We start from the raw sequence: 25,326 nt of genomic DNA, 5'->3' as shown, positions 1-25,326 counted from the left end.
ACAGTATCAACCTGTTCCCTCCTCACTCACTGAAGCTTCACTGTGTTACAGTTACATCTACTGTTTAGAGCTGAACAACTGGAAAATAACTGCTCTAGATATCAAGTATTACTGGCAAAAGACTCTGTCTTGCTCAAAAATCCTTTCAGAAGTTCATTTCCTCGGTGAGTAAAGATTTCCAATGCATTATGCAAGAACTTAAAAAAAAGTACCACTGACAAAATATTAAAGAACAAAATTAACCTAGAAACAGATGTCCAAAGACGGGTCTTTTCCTCCACTGCCTAATCAGAGCAAATGAGGCAACAGCCCAGCATTTCCTCAAAACTTATGAGATTTAAACAGAAGTTCTCAAACAGAGAATCTCATAGAGTTCCGTAATGAAACACTGTATTTCCACCATTTTCAATTTAATTAGAAAGTCAGTAATTTACAGTAATTTTAATATAAAATAATTCAATACATGAGATGAATAGATTTAGTAAGTTAAAACTCTATCCTTATAAACTGCATTTTTTTATTAAAACTGGTACGTCCCATCATTTTTATTACAGAAGATTAAATTAAAAAAATTAAACACACTTTCTTCTTAAATGAGCAACTCTAATTAGGAAAAATATGACAAAGGAAATACCTGTTTCTCCCCACAAGGCATCAGTGTCATTGATATCCATGTCATGGTCCTTTTCAACTGTCAGGATGTAGTGAACCACCTACAAAACCAGGGAGCAGAGATGTGCTGAGCCACAAAAACATCGGCTGTCACTTGCAAAGGATAAAAGATGTAAAACAGGAAGTTTCAGATGCTACAGGTAAAGAAAAGGATCTGGGTATTTTCAGGCTGTCTGAAAACTGTTGTATACAATGTATAGAAAATCCTAGAATTTTAAATGCTAGAACATAATTTATTTAAAATTCATGAAACACACAGGTCCTTTTTTCTAGCTAAGAAGAATTGAGCTTCTTAATGTCTTAAGAATAGAGAACCATGGACATTTTCTGGTAAGTATGATTAATGTCATCTGTTTTGCTGGTATGGAGGAGCTGACTGGTTTCATTTAATCACTGGATAACAAGCAAGAACTTTTACAAGAGTGAAGGAATTATCCATTAATCCCAGTTAACCACAGTTCAGAATCCTCAAGTTTATATTTTAAGACAGCAATGGCTTATATATCATATCATATCATATCATAAATTGACTTCATGTAGGCATTTCTATATGTTAATCATCTAGATAACTTTAAGGATCAGATTCTTGATCTTATACTAATTAAAAAATAGATTTAAAAGAAGCAAATATTGAAATGGCTTTATTGAACAGATTTTGTTTCCATTTTTGGCACATCACTTAATACATGACAGGATGTACTGTCATGTACACACTACTCAGCGTAGTGTGATTTTTATTCAAAGTACCTTTACTTACCCATTACTTTTATATCAAGGTTACAATTTATTTTCTCAATGAACAGACAACATACTTGTATTACCTAAATATCTAAAGCGTTTTGACTATTTGTCATGTGTTTCCTTTTAGTGTTCCTTCCCAAATTTCTATCTGAAGTGACATTAAGGTCAAGTCCGTAACCTGACATGTAGATCAGGTAAAAAGTTAAGCATGTGCAACTATATGCAATGTAAAATTTGGTATACTATGGAAAAAATTCACTGTGAAGTAGATCCACTCAGGTGGATCATTGATACAGAAACTCATCACCACTAGAGGTTTAGGACAACTTCCAAGAACAGAGAGGAAAAACGTAGACAGAAAATACATATAAAGAAATCCTGAAGCCATATTATTGGGTAGCATTGCGACAGCATTTGCACCAGCTGCTAATACAAACTGGGATAAATACCAGGAGCTTCAGTAATTCTTCCCAAACCTCTTTCAAAAAAGCTGCAAGCACTGTTGCCCCATCCTGCTGAATTCAGGGGACGTGGCAGTGCCGAGCTCCCCTCCCCTGGCAGTGCCCCAGGTATCATCCTCACCCACCTGGCAGTGCCCCACGTGTGATGCTCACCCACCTGGCAGTGCCCCACGTGTGATGCTCACCCACCTGGCAGTGCCCCACGTGTGATGCTCACCCACCTGGCAGTGCCCCAGGTGTCATCCTCACCCACCTGGCAGTGCCCCAGGTGTCATCCTCACCCACCTGGCAGTGCCCCATGCTGGCAGCAGCCGTCAGTGCCTGGTGCAGTGCCTGGCGCTTCCGCAGCGCGTCCTGCTCCCGGCACGGAGCCACCCACACCAGCCCCAGCAGGTACTCCAGGATGCCACGGTGCCCTCTCAGGGCACTATGGACCAAGGCACACTGGCCCTTCTTGTCTGCACAGTCGGCCTGCACGAGGGAGAAGGAACATGGGGGGTTAAAAAGTGCAGTGAAAGGCCTGGAGAGGAGACCTGGAGCACTGGGGGAGAGCAGCTGCCACTCCTGCTGTCCAGGGCAGCCAGGGACATCTGGGGAATTACAGGCCAGGCAGCCTCACCTCAGTGGCTGGGAAAGTGATGGAAAACAGAATCCAGAAACCACTGCTAAACACAAGAAGGACAAGAAGGTGACCAGGAGCTGTCAGCATGGGTTTGCCAAGGCGAGATGAAGCTTGGCCAGCTGGACAGCCTGGGGCTCCAAGGGGATGGGAGGGGGGGTGAGGAGAGCTAGGGATGCTCTCAACCTCAACTTTAGGAGGCTCTGACACTCCTTCAGTAAGACAAATAAGCTGATGAGAAGGTCCTGTAAGTGCACAGTGAGGTGCACCCCAAACTGGCTGAACAGATCTGGCAGAGGGTTGCGATTCATGGCACAAGGAAAATGCTTCACGGAAGTCTGGACTGCCCCCCAGGACTATATCTGATAATTATATATTTCTGTAATCAACAACAGTTTTCTTAGGCCTTTGCCTGACTCTCTTGGCTGCACACTCTGCAGTCTTTGTGCACCAGCTCACCTTTGCACCTCTTTTACACAGCAGTGACACGATGTTCATGTGACCGGCAGCGGCTGCGTAACTCAGGGCTGTCATCCCATTTTCTGAAGTTCCATCAATAGCAGCTCCAAATTCTAGTAGAAGAGTGACCACTTCTTCATGCCCAAGGTGCGACTGAACACACAGCACTGGAGCATTATTCAGTACTTCAGTCCTGTAATTCACATTTGCTCCTGCCAAAATCAGCAGCCGACTCACCTAAAATTTAATTTAAACAGAATAATATTTTCCTCAGATCTGTCTGAATTTGACACCTTGATCAGGTGTTATTCTCTAATTTTGATACAGATTTTACTGGCAGACATCAACTTTATCACATATATAGCAATATATGAGTGTAAAATCTTCTCTTAGTAAATAATTACTGTATTACTGACCAACACACTCCTGACAGAAGACTCGTCTCTCCCCTGAAAACTCATTACTCTCATCACAAATACATGTGTGACTGAAGATTTAAGTAACTGTCTCCATTAAGAGAGAATCAGATTGCATAAAAAGCAATCTTAAAAAAAATGAACAAAGCCTGCGTGTGTGTGTTCACTGACGTGCACTTCCCAACCAAAAGGAGCAGCTGGCTCAAAGTCCAGCTCACCAACTTGGATTTCCCTATCTGTAATCTGGGGATTCAAATAACAGTGCAAAGTTATGGCATTTTACATCCTCTCTTCTCACAGCATTTCCCCCTGTTACAACTGGCACATCCCCACAGCCCAGCGAGGCCAGTGGGATGTCTGAGCCCCGAAATGCACCCACACCCCCCTGTGCTGCAGAGCACGGCTACAGCAGAACCAGGCCTAACCCTTCTTTCCATCAAAACCATCCAGGAAAACTGATCTGGACTTCAACCACAGCTTATAAAAGCACATGAAGGCTTGGTACAAAGGAGTTCAGTCCAGGTGTGAGCAGCTTTTCTGCTAAAACTTCAACACCAACCAGTGGCAGCAGCAGCACCAGATGAAGCGCTGACTGTATGAGAAGGCTGATTTTCTTACCTTCACATTGGGTGTGTAGATGTTTCTTAGAGAAGCCAGGGCTGTGGACAGTCCATCAGTACTATAACCAATCCACAGGGCTTGGAGATGACTGGAAGAAATTCCGGTCCTTTTACTCAGACCCTAACAGGAATGATATAACAGGAGATCTCTCCATAAGATTAGAAATACTATTTTGATCTACAATTCAGTATAAAGAGAAGTAACAATTTGGTCGTTAGCACTACCGAGTATTTTGCATAAGCTCCTAACACATTATTCAAGGAAGTCAGAGGAGAATCTCTATGACCCAACTACTAAGTTGCAAGCTTTACCTTAAAAATGTGAGCTTTAAGGATGTGATGACCAAGTTCCATAGTTTGTTGGCGATTTAACTTTCCCTCTTGTCGAGAAAACATGAAAGCCAGTAGAGCATGTCCATTCCTAGTAAAAAGGATTGAGAACCACTTTTATAACTCTATCTCAGTAAATATCCTAACATGTCTAGGTGCCTGTTATAACAGCTCAACTTTGTCAGACTATTGAAACACACCATTACATCTGAACAAAATTCCTTCCATAACAAAATAACACAAAAAGAAAAGAGGCAAATTTTGAAGTTGAAACACAGTCCTGGTATTTCTCTGCTGTCCCCTTGCAGGGGGCCCATGTCAGCTTGACTCTGGTTTACTCCTCCCTTTTGTGTTCTCGAGCCAGGAACTGCAGGCACCTGAGAGAGAAGCCAATTCTTTTAGAAACACAAGATCTGGATCCTTTTGAAATTTGAGATAAAATGTGAATTTAGTAATTTGACACCTACATTAGCGGAGGTCAGTGTTCTAGACAATAGTGGCAGTGCCACAAGCCTGAGGAAACAAGGTTATCATACACTATTCATTAATGGGATGCACGCTGGAACTGGGCAATTAACCACAGGCTAACTGGACTCTTCAGCTGAGGGGCAAGTTGCAGGGGGCTTCTCACCCTGCCTTCAGAAATTTCTGGGCAGACCTTTCCAAAGCCAGCAGCTTTCCCTAAGCCCAGGCAGCCCCCTCTGCTGCTGGGGTCAGTGCTGGGAGTGCCCAGTGTGGTGGAACTGGGGGGGCCATGAGGCTGCAACCTCCCAGTCCCACCTACAGAACTGGCTCTGTTACAGCCACATGAAAGCACAGACAAGTCTCGGGCCGGTCATAATGTCAAATGTCAGGCATCATTTAGTCTTTTGTAAAACCCCAAAACCGTAAACCCTGAAGAACATGAAAAAAATGGAAGGAGCTGACTGTGAGAATGTGATGACCAGTAACAGTCATTGTCTCCAACTCAACCAACTCCTGCTCCTCAAGTCACAGAAAGGGAGCTGGAACAAACTGAAACAATGCCAGGAGGATATAATTACACCACAAAATGTCTTACTATTTTTATATTTAAAAGAGCCCAAATGATCTTCCCCTTCTATTTCTGCACTCTATATAGGCAAGGTGCTGCTGCACTTGATTCTTAACAATTTTGCCGTACTAATAACAACACAATACTCTCATTTCTCCATGAAGGTAGTAGCAAAGTCAAATGCAAACTTGTGACTTCTACAGAGTCAATTATGCATTGTAACCTTTGACTTCAAGTCAAGTCTACCTCTAAACATATAAAATTTTTAATTTTGGAAAAAATTAGGTGTAATTATGCTTTAACATCCCTCTTTCCTCTCACCAGCTGTTGCAATCAATTATACAAAACACAACTGCAGTTATTTGAAACCAAATTACTGCATGTTTTATTTACCTTGGCTCACATAAGAAGTCAGTATTTTCACCATCTGCTCTCCAGACAAGCCATTCCCTGAAGGAAGGATGGCAGAACATGCGTGTTTTGTCACGTCTTTTGATCAGAAAACACGAAAGGGCTTCCATCCTCTGGCTGAAGTCTTCCCACTGGTGTTCCCCATTTATCTGTCCCGCATTAATAGCCTGGAAAATCTGGTCATCTGTCATGGGATGCAGGGATGCCAGTGCCACATTGAGTATGGGCTGGGCTCGCTCAAAAGCAGAGTTTGTCATGAACTTCATATTGCACTGCAGTAAGTACAGCTCTGACAGAGACACAGGAACAACCTTGTAGCTTGCACTTTTGATTACTAAGTGACCCTTTTGGAAAAGATCCAGAGTGAGTTTCAAATAGAGATAAGATCCCAGGCTTCTCATGATCAGGTGGTTACTCACTTTCCCAATAGTAGCTGCATCAGCTTTTCCATTTAAAGATATGTTGTTTATGATTTCCTGGCTGCTATTAATTCTGTACTGAATGTAAGCATTCAAATCATTGTGAATTTCCTTGTTGTCTGGAAAATTGTCCAGGGATATTGCAATAAATGGTAGTGAACTTACTACTTCCTGTGAGGGGGAGAGGGGAAAAAAAAAAGAAAGAAAAAAACAAACCCAGAGGCATTATAGTATTCCAGCACTGAGAACTCCATGACACATCTCTGCTGTGTTTCTCTTCTGTAGTGAGTATCAGACAAAGCAATTTAGTATCCCTGTGACGGCTTTGCAAATACCATCCCCTGACAACAGGTAGAACAGTACTTCTACATTTTATCAGTTTTCATAGGAAAGTATCAAATATTACAGTGACCAAGCTCAGCAGCGGAAGTGGATGAGCTATAGAAATGATCACTTCAAAACAGAATACAGTTACCAGAATTAGACCCTAAGACAGGCCAGGGGAAGGGGCAGGTAAAAGGAATGATATATTAGGTAGGAAAGATTTATTAAGAAGTATCATAAATGACAAGAGAGAAAAGCATCTCCTTTTCATTTTATCTTCCAGTAACAATGTACCAGAAAGGCACCATCCACACATCCCCAGCCCAAGGTGGCTGAAGGCAAGTGCCAAGTGTGGCACAGTTTGACACTTCAGCAGCTTCACCTGAACATATTTTTATGTTTATTTACATAAAGATCCAAAAGATCTTTATTTTAAAGAAAAGCTTCTACAACTTTTAACTTCAACTTCTTACCTAAAGTAAAACTTCTAAAGTTTTACTTTAAAATTTCTAAAATTAAAGCTTTGGAACTAAAAACTTCTTGCATAGAGGTATCACAAGGGTTTAAAACAAACTTCTCCACACTTCCTCAACACAAAAAGGAACTCTCTATTCCACTTTATGCAGTTACATGGATTTCTAAAAGCTGCACTGTCAGGCCAGTGAGATGTCTTAATCACAGACACACATCTCCAGACAGGGAACAGTCCCTACTGCAGAAACTAAAAAAAAACTTTAGTTGAGAAATCAATCAACTCTTCAGCCAGTTAGACACCCCTAGTGCTCCTGGCAGGCAGGCAGAGATGGGATGAACTCCAGGAGGCTGTACTGAAGCACATCTGCACCTTGCTATTGCAGTCCTGAGGGCCAAGGGAACAGACTCCAATTTCACCATTTCTTATCAATTCTACTGGCAGCCTCCAGTATCATATTTGTGTACTGTGAATAAACACGTGACAACAAAGGAAGGAAAAAACCCAAGAGACTTCACTTTGAATTCCTGTAAACCCAGTATTTTTCATAATAATGCAGCTGCACCAATATAAATGATTGTTTAGTCTTTAAGGGTAAGGAAAGTACTAAAAGGTGTTTTTACCTGGAAGTTAGTTCTTACAGTCACAATGAGCTTCAGCCAGGGAGGAAACTTACAGATTACACTTGTGATAAATGAAGAAATTGTGTCACCATAATCAGGCTTATGAAATTCAGCATCATTTAAACCATCTACCAAAATTATGTAGTCTTCCTCAGGAATCTTCTGCTCTGAAATTTGAAAATAAAAAAGGAAAGGATGAAAACAAATTCTCCCATTAAATGACACATTTTTGTCCTCAAATTTTTATCCTCAACCACTTTGCAAATTCTTAGGCACAGACAATTACAAGAGAAAACGTGACAAAAGCATCTGAAAACAAAATCCTTTAATGTGAATGTGCAGCCTTAACTTCAAGCTACAGTTATCCTTCAGTTTTCTGGCAAAAAAAAAAAAAAAAAAAGGTAAAGCTTCCATGACCTTCAGTTAAGTCTCATAGAATATTAATTTAAAACACAAATCAACCGTTGAAAACCCACCTGTTATTGTTACAAACAACTACCACAATTAAGGAATAATCCCTTTCTCCAGGGATATCCTGCCTTATTTAGTTCTGATTTCTTTTCCACGTTTCCTGCAGTTCAGATCCCATTTCCAGGTCCCTGCTCCCCGTACCTTTCCTGAGGTGTGCGAGTGGCTCCAGCACGCCCCTCCTGAAGGCCGTGGCAGGGTCCTGCACGCAGGAGCGCAGGCTCAGCAGGCTCTGCAGCTGGGGCTCCCTGCCCAGCAGCTCCCGGAAGGCTGCCAGCTGCTGGCAGCGGCACAGCAGCGCGGCCACGCTGTGCACGAACTCGGGCACCAGGCACGTGTACGTGTTGTCAGCCTGGCAGTAGTGATAAGCCACCACCTGGAGAGTGGGAAACCAAAAAGCATCACCTTCTCAGTATTTCAGCTGGGTACTAGTTAGTGTAGTTATAACAAAGTGTTATTAAACTTCTCTCTCATCGACAAAATACTCTTCAGAGTCAGATCTGACCCCGCGGGCCTGGGTCAAACACAGGGAGGAAGGCAAAGGAGTAGATTTTTGACCTTGCAGGGCATGCAGAGAGGAAAAGAAACCAAGGTTTCACATTCTGGCAGGAAAACAGCAATTGGGAGTTTGTGGCATTTGGATACAGTGGGGAAGCAGCTAAATAACTAAGCAGTACGAGAGAAGTAACTTGAGGCTCTGACCTATTAGCTGGGATTTAACAACGCTGTGTCTCACACTGTAACAACCAAGGACTAATTTGATCATCATCAGGCAGAAGTAAATGACAGACAGCTATTAAAGACATGCTCACATAAGCCAATGGAGAAATGGGACAACTAGCTTTATTCTGAGTATTGCAAAGATGTGTATTACTTAAAAATAAACCAGGACATAAGCCATATTTCTTTGGAAAAAAAAAATCCAACCACAAGAAGAACATGGCAAACAAAAAAAGCCTGCACTTCAGAGGCTTTCATAACACTGCTTCTAACTAACACATATCACTTCAAAGACTGCATGTATTATGATGTTTTCATCATAACTATTCGTATAAAGTATGCAATTCAGACATTCATTATTTTTACTACTTAAGCAAAAAATAAAACACTTAACATAGCAATCTAACGCAAAAATGACTTCAGACTCTCAGAGTGTGGAAAACAGAAGAACTACATTCAGACTCAACCTGTATCACAGCAGCATATATAGATGGATTATATACAGACCAAAGATTTTATTTCCCCCCCCCTCAATTTTGCTTTTGGAAGGCACATTGAGCAGCTCCCCGGAAAGAACACACAGCCCCCTTGGCAAGGAAAGGATCCCAACTTCCCACAGCCCCACAAAACTGAGGAGAAAGTGTTAACCTGACTCTTTCCAAGATCAAGAAGGATCCAAGTGACCCCCTGAAAGGCAACAGAGGCAGGTAGCTGGTTTCACCAGCCACCAAACAGAGCCATCCCACAGAGGTGCCCAGGTGACTGCCCCTCTGCCAGCACTGCCTGTGCCTCCCAGGGGGCTCTGCAAAGCAGTGACCCCACCTGAGAGCTCCCCAGCACTCTGAGTGTCTGTGAGGAGCGAGAGCTCACCTTGGAAGCAAGGCGCCTCACAGCATCTCCCGCCTGAGTTTTGTATTCAGGAGCAGCAGGACAAGTCAGAGTCTTGACCTTAATGTCACTTGTACTGGTGTCACCTGCTGGAGGGGCACATGGGGGTAACTGGCTTAAGGGAATCTCCTGGCAGGAGTCACCACCTGCAACAAACACAAAAGAGACCAAATTTGCCGGTAGCAGGCTGCTTTTTAGGAAAACATCATGGAGTGTTTTTACTGCTAGAGTAAAAATTAACACTGAGAAATAGCACTACAAGAAACTTGCAATTAGTCTGATAAATACAGGCCCGCATTTGCAACTTCACAATTTTAAAACAACTCAACAGACTTTAGGTCAAAATTACAGAATTACTGAAAGCAAAACCATGGTGATGTGAAGAGTTTCCTTCAGAAAACTACACATACGATGCTTCATTTAAACTAACAGTTATTACATGATTGATCTCTTGGGAAACAGAAACAATTTATCACTGCTATTATTAATAATAGTAATATTTCAAGTGTCAGTAGGGGAAGTTGCAGTAACGGCAGCCTCACCATCCTTCCAGTTAACGTAGGCACTGGACTGGTCTGGTGACAGGATGCTACAGATCCCAGGAGAAGACAGAAGAAGTTTCCCCACAGTTTTATTCTCACCTCTACAGAAATTCTATGGAAGGCACGTGGTATACAGAGGTAACAGAACGCTCACTGCTCCCTTTCCAAATTCATGGGAGACAAAGCTACTACAGTCACATCTCAGAGCCTGGGTACACACTGCCTGGCAGAGGGGGAAGAGATCCTGCACACTGTCTCATGTTACCACCTCTCTGATGGGCTGAGCCCACACTGTGTATGTAGAAGGTATTGGTCAGAACACACAATTTTAACTTTAGCTTCCTTTGCTCGCTGGAAGAAACACGTGTTTGCTAAGGAGTTGATGAGGCCCAATGACCTCAAGCCAAAGAGCAAACATGTGACTCCTGCTGTCAGCACACTAACCCAAACAAGGAAAAGGAACCTACTTTTGGGGGATGAATTAGGGCTGTTGGAAGCTATTTGCCTCATGCGACTTCCATGGCAGCTGAGTGCCACCAGCCGTGAGATGACGGCAGTCTTCCCAAATCCCACATTTCCAGTGATGACCACTCCCCTGTTCCCTGCTGGGTCAGGACTCTGCAGCTTTTCTTCAATGGCCTGGAACAGCCACTCTCTTCCAACAAACACCGAGTCTGTGGTTATGCTCGGCACCTCGAACAGCAGCGGCTTCAGCAAAATGTCCTGGGGCTTGTAGGGGATGAAACGAGCTGGGAAGAGGTGGCAGGGAGGAAGTTCATTAGAAGAAACTTGACATGCACTAAACCAGCACAGTTTCAGAAGGGAATGGCATTTAGTGGTCACAATATGACTTTTTAGAGCCTTCATCATGAAAACAATAAAGACTGATCTGCTCAGCTCAGGTCATCTCCATGACCTGAATTAAACTGTATGAATTAAACTACCAATATAATTTGGTGATTTTTTTATGACTGAACTTGAGTTAATAAGTTGCAGAATCTGAAAAGTTTTCTTAAAAATGCATTAATAATTCTATAAATGGGGAAGTGCCAAATATTTTTCATTTCAGAGTGAACATGCTGCTGAGCATTGCAGTGTTAGGTCTTCAGATCTGTAAAGACACTTACAGAGAAACAGAGAAAGGCAGAGAGAATAAATAATTTTTTCTGCTTTAAAAAACCCCTTCATTTTAAAGCAATATTAAAAAAATTACTACCTCCTTGGTTTTTGTACTTTTGAAGTCACAGGATCAGAAGTTACATGCTTGATTACTTGATCTATATATCAGGCAAACACCTGACAACTTAGAGAAGAATTTGGGTTTGATTGCATAAAATATATTAAAATTTATGGGAATAATAATGTTAACTAATAAAATGCTCTAAAAATTCATTACCCAAATCTAATGTTACACAAATGCTGTTTCAGCATCCAACTATGACTATGAAAAGCCATCAGTGAAAAAGCACAGTATAGTGTCTACATATGATCTCAAGATCAGTTTTACCAGTTTACTTAAGATTTTTCTGCTTTTAATTGCCATTGGTTGTGATGGATGCACAGGCATTCAGTTCAATCTCTGAACCCCAGCATCGTGCAGGGAAAAGTGTAAGCAAGCCTCCTGTGTGCAGCCACGTGGAGTGGTGTGTAAGGAGCACCCTGAAGGGCTGTTCTGGAGGATCATGCACAGGACAGGGTCCCTGCAGGCCCGTGGCACTGTGCCAGTTCAGAGGCAGCTCCAGGCCGCAGCGTTACCTTCGTGCTGCGCTCTCCCGCCGGCCGCGCCGTGCCAGGGCAAGCGAATGGAGGTGCGCAAGGGAGCGTTCCTCTGCCCATCCAAGTAGCTCAGATCCTCCAGTTTGGTTGAACTTGTTGCTAGAGTATTAAAGGACTGATGATTATTCTTCTCTCCACATAAGTTACCAGGAGCATTATTATTTATTACAGTTCTTCCTCCACATGGTACTTACAGAGAAGTTTTTCTAGACAATGGCAGAAAAGCCATTCATGTCATAACATTTACAAAATGCTTTTCAATCAAGTTCACTGAAGATTTGATTGGGTTTTTCCCCATTTATATGGCCCTCACATCTGCCTTAACTTCCTCCTGTTGCAAACAGTTCTCACATTAAGAGTTTTTTTTTTCACTGTGAGAACGACCACCTCAGCAAGGTCAGAACTGTTAGGAACAGGTTCAGGTATTATCTTGTAACACACTACCTGACCCCACATAGAATCCTGGAATAACTGATGGACTTTCCAAGTCCTGACCTAACCAGTACCTAGTAGAAAGCACAGTAACAGCCCTCTGGATGACAATTTTAAACAACCTAGGTAATGCTCATCTCTTCCGTTCAGAACAGAGGCTTTTTTTTGTCCTATAGAGACACTTTCATACTAACAATGGAACTACAGAAAGATTCCACAGAAATGTCCTACCATTAAGAACATCCTTGTTTTCTACCTCAGCACTTTACCTGCAACGGAGTTTGGACGAGGCATTATTAAAGAGCCAGAACTCTGAGCGTAAGGAAGGGGACCCTCTCCTGTTGGTACTTCTTTTGGCAAATTCTCAGCAGATCCAATGGCCTCCTCTTCTGCAACTGGTGAACAATTATCTGTCCTTCGATCACGACTGATGCCATGATGTTTTCCAGCTCTGAGACTCCCATCCTTGCTCCATTCCAAACTGGATCCACTACGATCATCATTTTCTGATGAACTGGTTATAGTGGCTGAAAAAGAGTGAAAAAACCCAACTGAAGTACACACCAGAGGAACATGGCAGACATGTTAGAACAGTCAATCTCAAACAGCATTGTGAAGCATAAATGATAAAAATTCAGTGTTGTTCAGGTCTGTCTCACCTAAAATAGGTAATTACATTAGGATGACAAACAGCCTGCACTCACATATCTGGCAAACTAACCTCGACAGAAACCTCACAGCAACTGAGCTATTTACTGCTCCTTTCTTAGCTACCTACTACATGTTACTGACAAGAAGAGCAAACGAGGCCAGATGCACAATGTAAAAGAACCAGTTGAGCATATTAACAAAATTTCAAATGGTATTAAACATACTGATTTAGGTTTTTAAAGTATTTCAGTGCGCTGCAGTACACAGTAAATCAGAGGGTCAAAGAAAGGTTTTTTTGGGGAGGTTGTTTCTGATGTCACCAGAAAACATTTACAAATAATTTTTCTCAATACTGAGTGAAACTTTTAGGCAGTAAGATGTGCTTATACTGCTATGAAAATTTCCAATGCTGCACAATAAGCAACACAGATCTAGAAGGATCCTCAGTTAAAGGCAGCTGAGAGCACACAGGTGCCTTAGAATGCTGCTACAGAGCAGTGCCTTCCACTGCTGCAGTGACTCACTCCACTGAGACACCACCAACTGCATTATCCAAGGATCCAAATGTTCCACCTTGGTGGCTGAGCATTATCAGAGTGTGTCTTCAGCTGCCTGAGACTGCATTTAATCAAGGCCCCCTGCAATAACTGAAGGTGTGAAGAATTTGTATTCCTGAAGACCTACTCAAGTACTGTTTCATAAAACTATGCTCACCTCTTTGCCTAAGAACAGACATACACTTCTTTGGGATGTTTAATATTGAAACTACTGGGTTTCGTTTAAAACTTTTTTAATTAATTAATTTAAACTCTCATAAAATAACTGAACAACAAATATTTGTTAAAGGTTAAGCCAACAATCAGTGCATTTTGAACACTTTAATCAACAGAGGAAAATACAATACAGGATGAAAGAACATCAGGATTAAAAAAAACCCTAAAATTAAAAAATAAAAAAATCAGTACCAGTTCAGATAATAGTGCCTATACGAACTCTGGGTCCTCCCCAGGCTCACAATTTAAAAGCTAAAGCTATATATATGGCAATTCTACACTCAAGTGGCCAATTCCTTAAGTAAAACATTCTGGCATACTGGAGCTGCAATGAAACCCAACCATGTGAGCAGCTCCTGGAACTGAGCCTCGTCCAGGCAGGGGAAGGACCAACTGTTCTCCTTCCACACCACCTGCACTGCAGCTTCAGCCCTGAAGGATGGTGAGGTACTTGGACAACTCTGCATTCCTCCAGCTTAGGCTCACATTCCTAAGGAATGTAAGATCTGATGCTTAAATTCAAGAGCTTGTATTCTAAGAAGTACCAATAATATGATACACAATTTAGAGGCAACAGAAGAAAAAAACTTTTCAGGCACTCCATTAATCCTTGCACACACCTTAAACTGCATTCTGTATGACAAATTATTTCATTTTGATGGTGCTGTCAAAAAAATCTGGCTCTTCCTGAAGTAGGAAATCTTTAAACCTCTGATTCCTCTTGGAATGAAATGCAGCATCAGGAAACCTGGCTGCTCGAGATTTTGTACTGAAACAGGGGCAAGGATCCAGCAAAGCTTACATTTTGGCCAGCAGCCCAATCTTTTCTCCTACTCAGATCATTGCTAAAGATTAAAACCTGCCTCCACTACTATTATGTCAAACTCAATAGAAGCAAAGAAGGATTCAGCTACAGCAGTAGAACACTGGAAAACTAAAGGAAACCTGAAGCATAACTAAAAAAGAGGCAAAGGGAGAAAAGACACATTTCCCATCAGTCTGCTGGCCCAGAAAACATAGTGGGAGTAGAAACACAAAGGAAGCCCACGTAAGTAGCATGAAAGAGCAAGATATTTTCATGGCTGGATGAACGCCGTCAAAGACACCAGAAAACATATACTTGCTAAGCATAATTTAAAATGCACATTTGCTACTAAAACTTGAATGTTCAGACACATTTGTATATAAGAAGAAAAGCCCAGGTCACTTATCAGAGAGATGCCTCTTCTTTCCTTTCTCAGTTTTATGCCTTTACAGCTGCAAGGGGTGCTGCCATGGGTGGCCAGGGGGTGTTCAAATTCTCCCCGAATCTGAGACATGAACAGCAGCTCCACAGAGCAGCAGCAGATGATTTTCATGTGGCCCCACAACCATGAACCGCACGTTGCCTGAAGGAGCTACACAGACGTCCCCCCCCGCTCTAGGAGTTTTCTCCTCTCTGCTCTCGCACTCACATACTTCTCAACTCAACCATCCTCTCTTCTCCCTGTATGATAAAGGACTTTTTTTCATGTTTCTTTTATTTTTGAAACTCCTTCCTTTTCAGTAGTTTAAATAAGCAACTTTTATCACTGTGTTCTAAAATATTTTCTTTAAAATATTAGTACTTCGGAGGTTATAAAATGATGATGTAGTTGTCACGCCAATACACTATTTTAAACAAACACAAGGCTAGTTCTGACCTTATTTAGAACATGGACATACTGACTATTTAAAGCTTGTAAAGCCTGGGTAGTAGGTTCACACAGTATCCACATTTGTGCTCTTTTTCCAAGAGCAACAATTCTGATATACCCTTTCCTTTACATCAAGATGTTCACACTGTCTCAAAAGTAGGTCTTGCACCAAGCTGACCACATAACAATCTGCTATGGAATGAGTTCACAAAATCATTTTCTTAAACTGAAGCACTGAAGTTTCACACAAAAGAGTCTTTTGTTGAATGAAAAACATGTCTTTTAGGGTAATGGATCAGTAACAATAATTTATGTCAAAACTTACGACTATTAATTTCCTCACTTCATAATAAAATGCAAGAGCATCTATAAAATCAGTGAAGTGTCACCAGAGTGATCATCATGGCAGAATTCACAACAGCAGGGAGAGAGCACTTGCACCTGGAATTCCTTCTCCAAACAGAAGTTGTAAATAGAAAAGCACTAAGGTCACAGTCAGAGGTAATGACATGTCTTAAGGTTATTTTGTCAAATTCAAGCATTTCAGATCTAAAACTGTTTCCATTCTTCAGCCTCCCTAAATTCACTCAATCAGCTGGACTGGACTAAAACCAAAAGTTCTCTTTTGTGTATTGAGAAAGTATTGTGTTAGGGGGCACTTTGAGCTTTGGTTTTGTTGGCAATCTTAACAGCTGTTAAAAACCAATTTTAAAAGGAATCACTTGGTTAAAGAATCAGCATTTAAAAAAGACTAAACCAATAAAGAAGAATAAACCTTCCTACAGCAGTTTATAACATGAAAAATATGCTTTTAACATCTCAGTCTGACCTTCCAGAAAATAACATTAAAGCTTGTCACGTGAGTGCCCAAAGGTGCAGGCAGGTAGTGGTACAGACAGAGACCCACTGAGGCACAGAGCAGAAATAGGGCAGATGGCACAAATGAGGCAGAAAAGGAATTTAATATTTTCTTTAGAGTTGATCAGACTGGCTGAAATACTCGGCTAGGTGGTAAAAGGAGCTGGGTGACAGCTGGGCTGTGAGGGTGGCTGCCTCTCACCATCACTCACTCCCCACAGGAGATGCACCTACACCCTCAGCTCAGTCATCTTTCACTGGAGAATCACACCACTGCACCTCTTCCACGATGCCCCATTTTAGTTTCATTTCCATGCTAATTACTCAAAAGTCTGCACTGTTTTTAAACAGTCTGATTTGATTCTCATAAGAAGTCACACCAATTATTGTTTCCTCAGCTGGAAAGCAAACCAGTTTCAAGCTCTGCTGTGCTTCACCCTTATGAGAAGCATTGAAGAGACCTATATAATGGAAAAGGAAAAAGGCAGAAGAAAATAAGAAACGGAGAAAAGTAGAGGAAATTAATTCTTTTAAAGGAAAACGTGGAGAAATTAGAACTGCACTGGGAAAATAAAAGAAGAGAAATGCACACCTAACAACAGCAACTGAGCAACTGTTACAGCCAAGAACAAGGTTTCGGTCTTCCGAGCACAGACGATTTGAAACAGGATCCGTGGACAGCGCAGGACCAAACACAAGGACGTGAAGCAGCTGTTCAGACTTGTACAACCACGAGGAAAGTGCTGTGTGTTACCTGGGCCTCAGGGTGCTCACCTATGATGCCACTGTCCTTGCTCTCCAGGGTGGAGCTGGGGGTGCTCATGGTGCCGCAGGGGCTGCCCTTGGCCGCCGCTTTGCCGGCGCAGCTGTTGAGGGTGGAGCAGGGGCTGTCGGTGCTGGGTGATGTTGTGCTGCTGGTCAGGGTGGAACAGGGACTCACTCCTCGGCTGGGGACTGCACACTGCCGTGGGAAGAGCAGGAACACTCACTCACAGCAGCAGGACACCGCCCGGCACAGAACTACACACCTCGAGGGCAGGCACAGTAAGAACAAAGCAAAGAGCCCATTTTTCAAGGAAAAACTTCAACAAGTGGAAGCTTTATCTAGATTGGGAATCTTAATCTTTCACATTACTCTTAAAAAGCGACCTCTGAACCAAAAAAAGGAATTTCACAGATCAGTGGAAGAGCTGCAGTGAGGCAGTTTTCTTCTCTATCAAACATTTTACTGGATATCCTTCCCCTCCACCTCCTGTAGTTATTCTTTGGACAGAAACACTAGAACTGCAGTCTTATCCACATTTCGCTATCAATGAAACCAAAACTGATGCACTAAGATTTATGAGGACTGGGAATAAACGTGGATAGGGTAAGGGGCAGGAGCAGAGGCTGGTAGTTACTGTGAAGTTCTGTTTAGCAGATGACTTTGATGTGGACAGTAGCTGCTTGCTTCTCTCCAATCCCTCTACCCCAAATGACAGAGAAAGACTGCCAGACTGACATGAAATTCTCAGGAAAAAACAAACACAACCCTACCCCCCAGCATGCTCCCATTTTAACACAACACTGATATTTTGCATTCTCAGAAATCACTGAAAACAGAAGGAAAAAAGTTCCTCCTAAATACTAACGTAAGGTTGAGAGAACTCCAGAAGCCATTCACATTCACAGAAGATTAGATTTAACCTCTAGAAATGATGGGGAGTTTATTCAGTTTGTTTGTTTTGAAACTGTGAGTTGATCTTCCATTCTTAAAAAAACCACTTGTTAAAATTAAAGTACAATTCTATTATTATGTGTCTATTAAAACAGATTGTATTTTGGTAAGTATCAAGTAACTGCAACCAGGAAATATGGGAAATAACATTAGTCCTCTCTGAAACGTGATGAACATTAAATATATTTCATTATCCTACCATAACTTCGTTTTTCTCTTCCATGTGAGCAGAAGTTGGAATCCCTTCCCCCAGTAAAAAACCCAATCTTGTCATCAATTCTTGTGCTGCAGGAGAACAGCTCGAGTCTTTGTCAGGCTTTGCTTTGGAGTGGAGAGAAAAAAAGGTGGTGAAGATTAGAGTCTTGTATTTGGAAACTGTTAAAAGAGGTAAAAAGAGTACAACCAAACTATCCATCAAACTTTTAATTGCTGGTGAGTCTTGGATCCTCTGCATATCTGCACAAATCTAGAGGAGTTAAAACCCACCCTGCCAGTCAAACCAGAAATGGTTAAGTGCAACCAGTTCATCCCTGGACCGATAAACAACTTAACATGACCATTTTCCCATCTGCAGCACTAAGCTCAATGCTACCAAAGCTTAGTGGCAGGCTGGGATTCTATTTCTGTAATGTCAAAAAAAGTAGAGGTTAATGACACAGATGTTTTGTAATCTCACAGTTAACACTACAGCTAATACCACAGATTTTTGTTTTGCCTGCTATGCAAAGGACGAACATCAGTTCCCAGCTCTTCTGGCTGCAAAGATATTTAATTCTATCAGTACAGTGCTTTGAAATGTCTCCTGGCATCCAACTGACATAAGAAGACAAAGTTCAAAATGAGGTAACCTCCACCAAAAGCAGCCAAGCACAGCTGTGCCCATGGCAAACACCTCTTGCTAATGGAATCTCACAAACAAGACATTTTCCTTTTTCCACTGCAGTACTTTGGCATCACCCACCAACCTGGGACCATCTGCTCTGGCAAGCACATTTACAGAGCATTTATTTCCTTTGTCCATTAAAAAAAATATATATGTAAGCCTCTCCCATCCTCAGGCATAAACAGCTAATTGAGTAAGGAGCATCATCCTACCACTCTGAGAACCATCTCCTCTCAGGAACACTTAACTCTGGAACTGCCAAGGGGGAGACCCAGGAGCACATGCACAGCCACTTCCCTAACAGCACAGGTTTTACTCTGCAAGACTGAATTATCTGATCTCACTTACTCCCAAAAGGAGGAAGTCTATGAAAGTAAACAGCAAAAGATTTTTTTATCTCAGAATTTTCACAAATTGACAGGCCTTCAAATATTTGACTGGAAAATAAATTTTCTCTAAAAAATTGCCATTTTAAAGTTTACAATTAATCTTTAAGTCACAATCCTGAAGATATAGAGTTTGTGAAATCACCATCTATTATTATTATATTTAAATTATAACATTGACAAATCTGAGTAAATGTTAGGCACAGTACCAAATTCAGTCAGTAACAGAGATCAAAGCCTGAGGTGTTCAACCCAACAAGCACTGTTGAATCCTTACACAGCAGAGGTTAGTGCTGATCCCCAGCAGTCTGCCTGGGAGTACAGCTCTGTGAGAGGAGGAGCATCACGACATGGTCACCTTCAGATGAGGGGGATGAGAACTACATGCTCTCCCAGCTGCACCTAAAACTTGAACGCCAGCACTAAAAGGTTGTGAAGGCACAAGAGGGACCAGGGTAACTACACCGTATCAAATAGATGGTGAAAATAATTACAATTAGATCCATATTTGTTACTAAGTATCAAAAATAAGAACCTTTTTCTGAAAGAAAACATTGGTTTTTTAAACTGTAGTTTCTTTTAAATGAGAGCCCCAAGAACTGAGACAATTACAAAGATAACAGGGGTATGATGGCAAGCAGCTCCTCCCAGCCACAGGCCCGGGCAGTGTGCACTCCAGAACACCCTCTGCTCTCCCCACAGCCCCTGCAGCCCCTGCACACACACTCACCGCCGGGGCTGGGCTCTCCTGGCTCCGGGCCCTTCCGCGGGGGCACAGCCACCTCTCCGGGCACGCGCGGACTCTCCACATACTTGGGCTTTCTGACCGGACCTGAAATGGGAAGGGAGTCGAGTGGATCCAACTTTTCCCAGATGGATCACAAGTTTCCTGTGTCCTGTATCCTCCATGATGCAAAAAAAGCAGAGGGAATTACTCCTTACACACAGCTGCTGCTGTAAGGAGCAGCGAGCTCCTGCGCTGCCGCTCTTGAGAGAAACACACGCTCTGGGCTTTTTGGAACACGAGGAAAACAAACTCACTGCACGTGGTGTGTAAGCTGCAAGCAACTCAAGCAGGCTGGCTTCCCTCCTTTCCTCCTTCCTGCTGGTCTGTAACTCCAGACTGCACATCAGGTTCTCACTGTTCCTCCTCCTGGTCTGCACTTCCCACCCGAACAGAGCGAAGCCCCTTCAGGGAGCTCTGGAGAGGGACTGTAGGGCTGATGCCAACTGCACACATGTCCCTGGTAAATGGGCTTTCCTGTCTGCAGTTTGGGTCTTCAAACAGCATCCCTCTCCTTGGCTCAATATTCAAGGCCACTCCAAAGCTCTCTCAGACATCCCACACTTTGTTTATCAAAACCCCACAATATATTTAGAATGTGGCATTTCAGCCACAAAAAGCATCCCATCTTTCCTTCTGGCAGCAGCCTCAGATGCTACATTAAGTCTCTAAAAACTGCATTGATTTCTTGCTCATTTTCCTGAGCACTCTAAGGTTGATGATTGCTTTGAAAGAGAAGTTGCATCTCTCTCCTCCTTGGCCTCAGGCTCCCAGGGTCACACTGTCACAGAGCTGGGAAGCTTGGCTGCCCCATCTCAGGGTGTCACTCCCCCTGAACAATCTGGGTGGATCCACCTGCTCTTTCAGACTTCCATCTAAAAGTGCAACATGGGAACATGGTGACAATCCAATTTCTTAGCTAAGAAATGCTGGGCAGGAAACGTCAGTCATATATGAACATATGTTTGTATCCCTAATAGAGAGTCCTGAGTTGATTCCACTTTTTGCCCCGAAAGCTCAGAACCGACTGTCAGCAGAGGGGGCTCTTCCAACGCTACTGCCTGACAAAATAAGGGGCACTGGCCCTGCTGGAAACAGCAAAAAATACACATTCCTTTGAAATAAATTCATGTTCTTTAGGAGACAATAGTCCACACCTGTCATTTGTAAGCAGAAGTGTAATCAAATGTATCAAGGCTGAACAACAAAAAAAGCAATCATTCTAAAAGAACCAGAACAACATGTAGCAGTCATGTACAACTAGATCAAAATGGAAATATGTTTGGGACGTGTTTTTAATACTCATGTTTTAAGCTGTGAAGGAGACCCTTTACTGAATTTTCTTCCTCACAAACTACTGTGGAAGTGACTTACAGTACTTGCAAATCTGACATACAACATTGCAACAAGTATGAGAATTCATGGTAAGTTTATTTTCATGCACTAATCTAGAACAGGCCACATGAATCAATAAATGGATGAAAAAGGACCCATTTAAATGTGAACTGTATCTGCACAACAGGAGCACTTTTCCAGAAGTGTAAGATGGCTGAATTAGGTCTGATGGAAGGTTCATCTGGGGCAGGGCTTTATCAGCAGCAAACGGCAGAGAGGAATCCAAGTAAGGGAAACGCAGTCCCTGGCGGGCTCCCGTGACTGCTGTTCAGGGCCTCACCATTCCCAGAGGGAGAAGCAGTCACCTGCTATTTAGGAGTTCTAGATGGATTTTCTCTCCAACAACTCACCCCTGCCCTTCTTTCCCAGCCTGCACCCCGTGCAGGTTAACCCAACACCACCTCACACTGCCCCTGCACTGCCTCCTTTTCCCTGCACCTGTCCTCCTTCCAGGCAGACAAATCCCAGCGCAGTTTAGTGCAATGATTCCTCCTTCAGCACCGTCCCACACCACCAGTCGTTCCTGTCGAGCCCTGTCCTACATCCACTGCAGATGTTTGAAGTTGCACCAGTTACACCAGACTCCTCCCGAGGAGGACAAACTACAGATTTATACAATTCCATAACAATACTTTTTAAAAATTATCTATTGCTTTCCTAGTAATTCTTAATGCTTTTTTGACTGCAGTAAAGCTGATTTTTCAAAAGATGATTGTAACCTGTGCATCCCCTTCCTTTCCCTCCCATCAGCACTAAGTGGAGCTGTACTGATCCTGGGGATTGCCCCACACAGGTGCAGGACCTGGGACAGGTTACTGCATGCAGGAGGAACAGCTCCCAGAGCTCTCAAGGGCAGGGCACAAAGCTGCAGCTGAGATGAAACCGGTTCTCTGACCTAGTCTAGTCTCAAGTAATCAAGTATGCTGATAATTTGTTTATTAATTAGAAGCTTTAACTGAAGTTTAATTTCAAAACTAACTAAAGTTCTGTTGCACATTTATGGCAGATTCTCCTAGCAGTCATCTCTGATATTCACTGACGGAAATGCCCTGATTTCAAAGGAAAGCTGTTCCCTTTCTCTGTTCAAGCATTATTGTATCACTAATTTAAGCCAGCAAACATTTACTTCAAGGGCAGCAGCACTATCTTTCATTTACACCTTAAACTCCAAACCCACATTGTTTTGGAACATCCTTTATAAATCAGTATTTTCAACCTTTTAGTTGACCCTCCTAAATCAGAGTACAATCAACTACTACCCCTGGAGTTTTATTTCAGGGAAATAAGTTATGCAAGAGTATCACCCAATATATACCTGACCATCAACCTGTGTGGCCATAGGGACAGAATTAAAGGCAGAACCAATGACCACACTCTTTTCTCTGCTCTATTACACAGTTTCAAAGACTTCAAAAAATATTAATGATATTATTTACACTGAAAACCATGTCTCTAAGTAGCTGAAATCAGACTTTCCTTCTACCACTGGTTAGATAACTTCATCACTATAGCCCAATCCTTTCCTCTTTCACTCACCATATCCCAAAAGATCTGTAACTTGCTATCATGCTACTAAAACATGGAGCTTTGAAATCAGGACATTAGTATCATCTCTGTACTACTCCTGCCCCAGATGTGAGGCAGCTAATTTATATTAAATCATCTTCCATTAGCTATTGTTTGTTTAGAGTCAAAGGAACAGCACAGAATGTTTCTGTCAGCAGCCTATTGCCTAGTTAGGTCTTCGTACAAAATAATGACACATAAATGCCAATGCATTCCCAGCACTTTATACTGTTAAGAACTCTCTTCCTTTAGCTGGGAATCGCAGTGGAATGACTTTGCAGTCACAGTGAATGTGGCTTTTCAGTCACCGTTTATCAACTGTTCATCATTTTCTGCAAGAGAACCAGTCAGCACCAACTCCCTTATAAAAATGTATGTCACTGCCCGAAATCACTGAGTGAGGGGCTTGGTAAAATATTATCTCAAAGACACCCAGATTGCAGTAAGGTTTTCTCAACAGTAACAAAACTAAGAGTTAGATCCTGACCTTCACTTAAGTCTTGGGCAAGAATCCCATTTCCTTCCCCTTTTCAAGGACTTCACCCATCATTTAAAGTTGTTTAGCACACGAACCACTTGTAGCAAGGGACAAAACATCAAAATACCATTCTGTGGCTCAAAACTTTTATGTGAACTGTCAAAACCAACCCAAAATTACTTACGTATAAAGCAAGATTATTACTTTTAAATTTTGAAAGGAGAAAAAAAAACTATTGATAGGCAAGTTAAACCAAGAATACTTTTTACAAACTGTATTAGCTATCTTACAGCAATCCTTTGCACAATGGTTTTTCTTTAATTTTACATAAAATGGGTCATTAGCCAAGACATTTCTCAGTGCTGACAAAACCCACCTTTCAACACCCTCTGTTCCCAGACCTTATAAACTCAAACCTGTTGAGTGTCTCCACGGGCAGCAGGAATATGGACAGTGTCACTTGGCCCCCCAGCTCTGCCCCCAGTGAACCCAAGTGATGCCGGTGTGCTGGAATGATCTCGATGCACAGAATGCTGATAAAAGGAGCCCGTGGAGCCCCATATTTAGCCTGGCTCACACACCACTCTGTTGGCACCACTGAGGACACAATCCCTGAAAATTATCAACTTCCTTGTCACTTCCATAGCAATTTGTCTATTAATACATTTATGTTCGGAGAGAGGAGTGAAACAAATGAACTGCAAAAGGCACAACAACGACTCTTACACAGTCACTAACATTTGCATAAACAAAGGGTTTTGCAGCAGTCCTCTACCTGATACACTAAACACAAATAACTGGACTTAACCATATTCAGATATTTCAATACAAGTATTTGCAACATCAGTTAATTTTTTGCCATATGAAATAATACGTTCTATTTAATATATTCTATTTAATAACCTTTTTTCCCTGGGAACATGCACCGCTCTTGCTTTTGTTGCAAAAGTTCAATATGATTTTACTGTGTTACTTTATGTAACATCTGTCAATAACTGAGCTAACACCCTATGAAGGTTTGAGTAGCTCATTGTTTGCCTTTACCTGGAGACTTCTTGTTTGCCCTGGCCTGCAGGAGGTAGGCCTGGCGTGGCAGCAGGGGCGAGGACGGCAGGGACATCGACACTCCCTTGGCCACGTTCATTCTGTAGGTGTCCTCGGGGCCCGGCTGCTCCCCACGGGGCAAATCTGCATTGTGGCCAGATGTGGCTACGGCCTGCGAGGCATTCTCTAGGCAGCAGTCACCTGCTAAAAATAGAATTTTGTCATCCATTAGCTGATGTGCCAAAACAAACACCACAGAGTTGCACTGAAATACAAGTATTTAACACATGGGAACGTTTGCCAGCAACAACTGAGCAGGACTCATCTTACTGTGCCCCCTCCGCTGCAGAATCCAGATAGCCACCAGAAAACTGTAAATACAAGTAAGCAATATTTTCATTTGCTGTACTACAGACAGAAAGGGGGAAGAAAAATCTCACTTTCAACAGTCAGTACTTTCTAGGTTTTTTACAGCTAAAAAGGTGTTTTAGGATCACTGTGATAGCCTGAAAGTCAGGACCACCTGAAAGGTTGTTTACTGAACTAGTTAAAGGAGGAATTTAGTTGGGTTACCCCTCATAAGGAATGAAAAGGTAGATCACTAAAAGGTACACTCAGAGATGGCCAGTTTAAGATGTTTTTCCACTTTGAGTAGAAATAAAGAGGCTAAGGATTTTTTTCTGTTTTTT

At 42.2% G+C, this 25,326-nt stretch overlaps 1 protein-coding gene across 4 annotated transcripts in view; it reads right to left on the bottom strand.

The window, feature by feature from the left end:
• TANC1 (tetratricopeptide repeat, ankyrin repeat and coiled-coil containing 1) overlaps nucleotides 1-25,326 on the bottom strand; it is a 65,940-nt gene that overhangs the window by 8,840 nt on the left and 31,774 nt on the right. For 3 of the 4 annotated variants that reach the window (XM_027734557.2, XM_027734561.2, XM_039380476.1), the window contains 16 exons: nucleotides 24,638-24,841; nucleotides 20,101-20,202; nucleotides 18,301-18,422; nucleotides 17,159-17,345; nucleotides 12,696-12,953; nucleotides 11,974-12,093; nucleotides 10,686-10,967; nucleotides 9,659-9,822; nucleotides 8,213-8,444; nucleotides 7,601-7,767; nucleotides 5,745-6,352; nucleotides 4,301-4,409; nucleotides 3,987-4,109; nucleotides 2,953-3,189; nucleotides 2,160-2,345; nucleotides 635-713 (listed from right to left, as the gene is read on the bottom strand). In XM_027734557.2, the coding sequence (XP_027590358.1) occupies nucleotides 635-713; nucleotides 2,160-2,345; nucleotides 2,953-3,189; nucleotides 3,987-4,109; nucleotides 4,301-4,409; nucleotides 5,745-6,352; nucleotides 7,601-7,767; nucleotides 8,213-8,444; nucleotides 9,659-9,822; nucleotides 10,686-10,967; nucleotides 11,974-12,093; nucleotides 12,696-12,953; nucleotides 17,159-17,345; nucleotides 18,301-18,422; nucleotides 20,101-20,202; nucleotides 24,638-24,841 (3,180 nt within the window). The remainder of the gene's footprint in view (nucleotides 1-634; nucleotides 714-2,159; nucleotides 2,346-2,952; nucleotides 3,190-3,986; nucleotides 4,110-4,300; nucleotides 4,410-5,744; nucleotides 6,353-7,600; nucleotides 7,768-8,212; nucleotides 8,445-9,658; nucleotides 9,823-10,685; nucleotides 10,968-11,973; nucleotides 12,094-12,695; nucleotides 12,954-17,158; nucleotides 17,346-18,300; nucleotides 18,423-20,100; nucleotides 20,203-24,637; nucleotides 24,842-25,326) is intronic. The other variant, XM_027734558.2, reaches the window with a different exon arrangement.

This window comes from Pipra filicauda, unplaced genomic scaffold, assembly GCF_003945595.2.
Source record: "Pipra filicauda isolate LSUMZ 115617 unplaced genomic scaffold, ASM394559v2 scaffold196_size3971931_pilon, whole genome shotgun sequence".
In the NCBI taxonomy this organism is placed as follows: domain Eukaryota; kingdom Metazoa; phylum Chordata; class Aves; order Passeriformes; family Pipridae; genus Pipra; species Pipra filicauda.
Note: the sequence above shows the minus strand (reverse complement) of the source record. Positions and strands in the feature narration are given on the sequence as shown.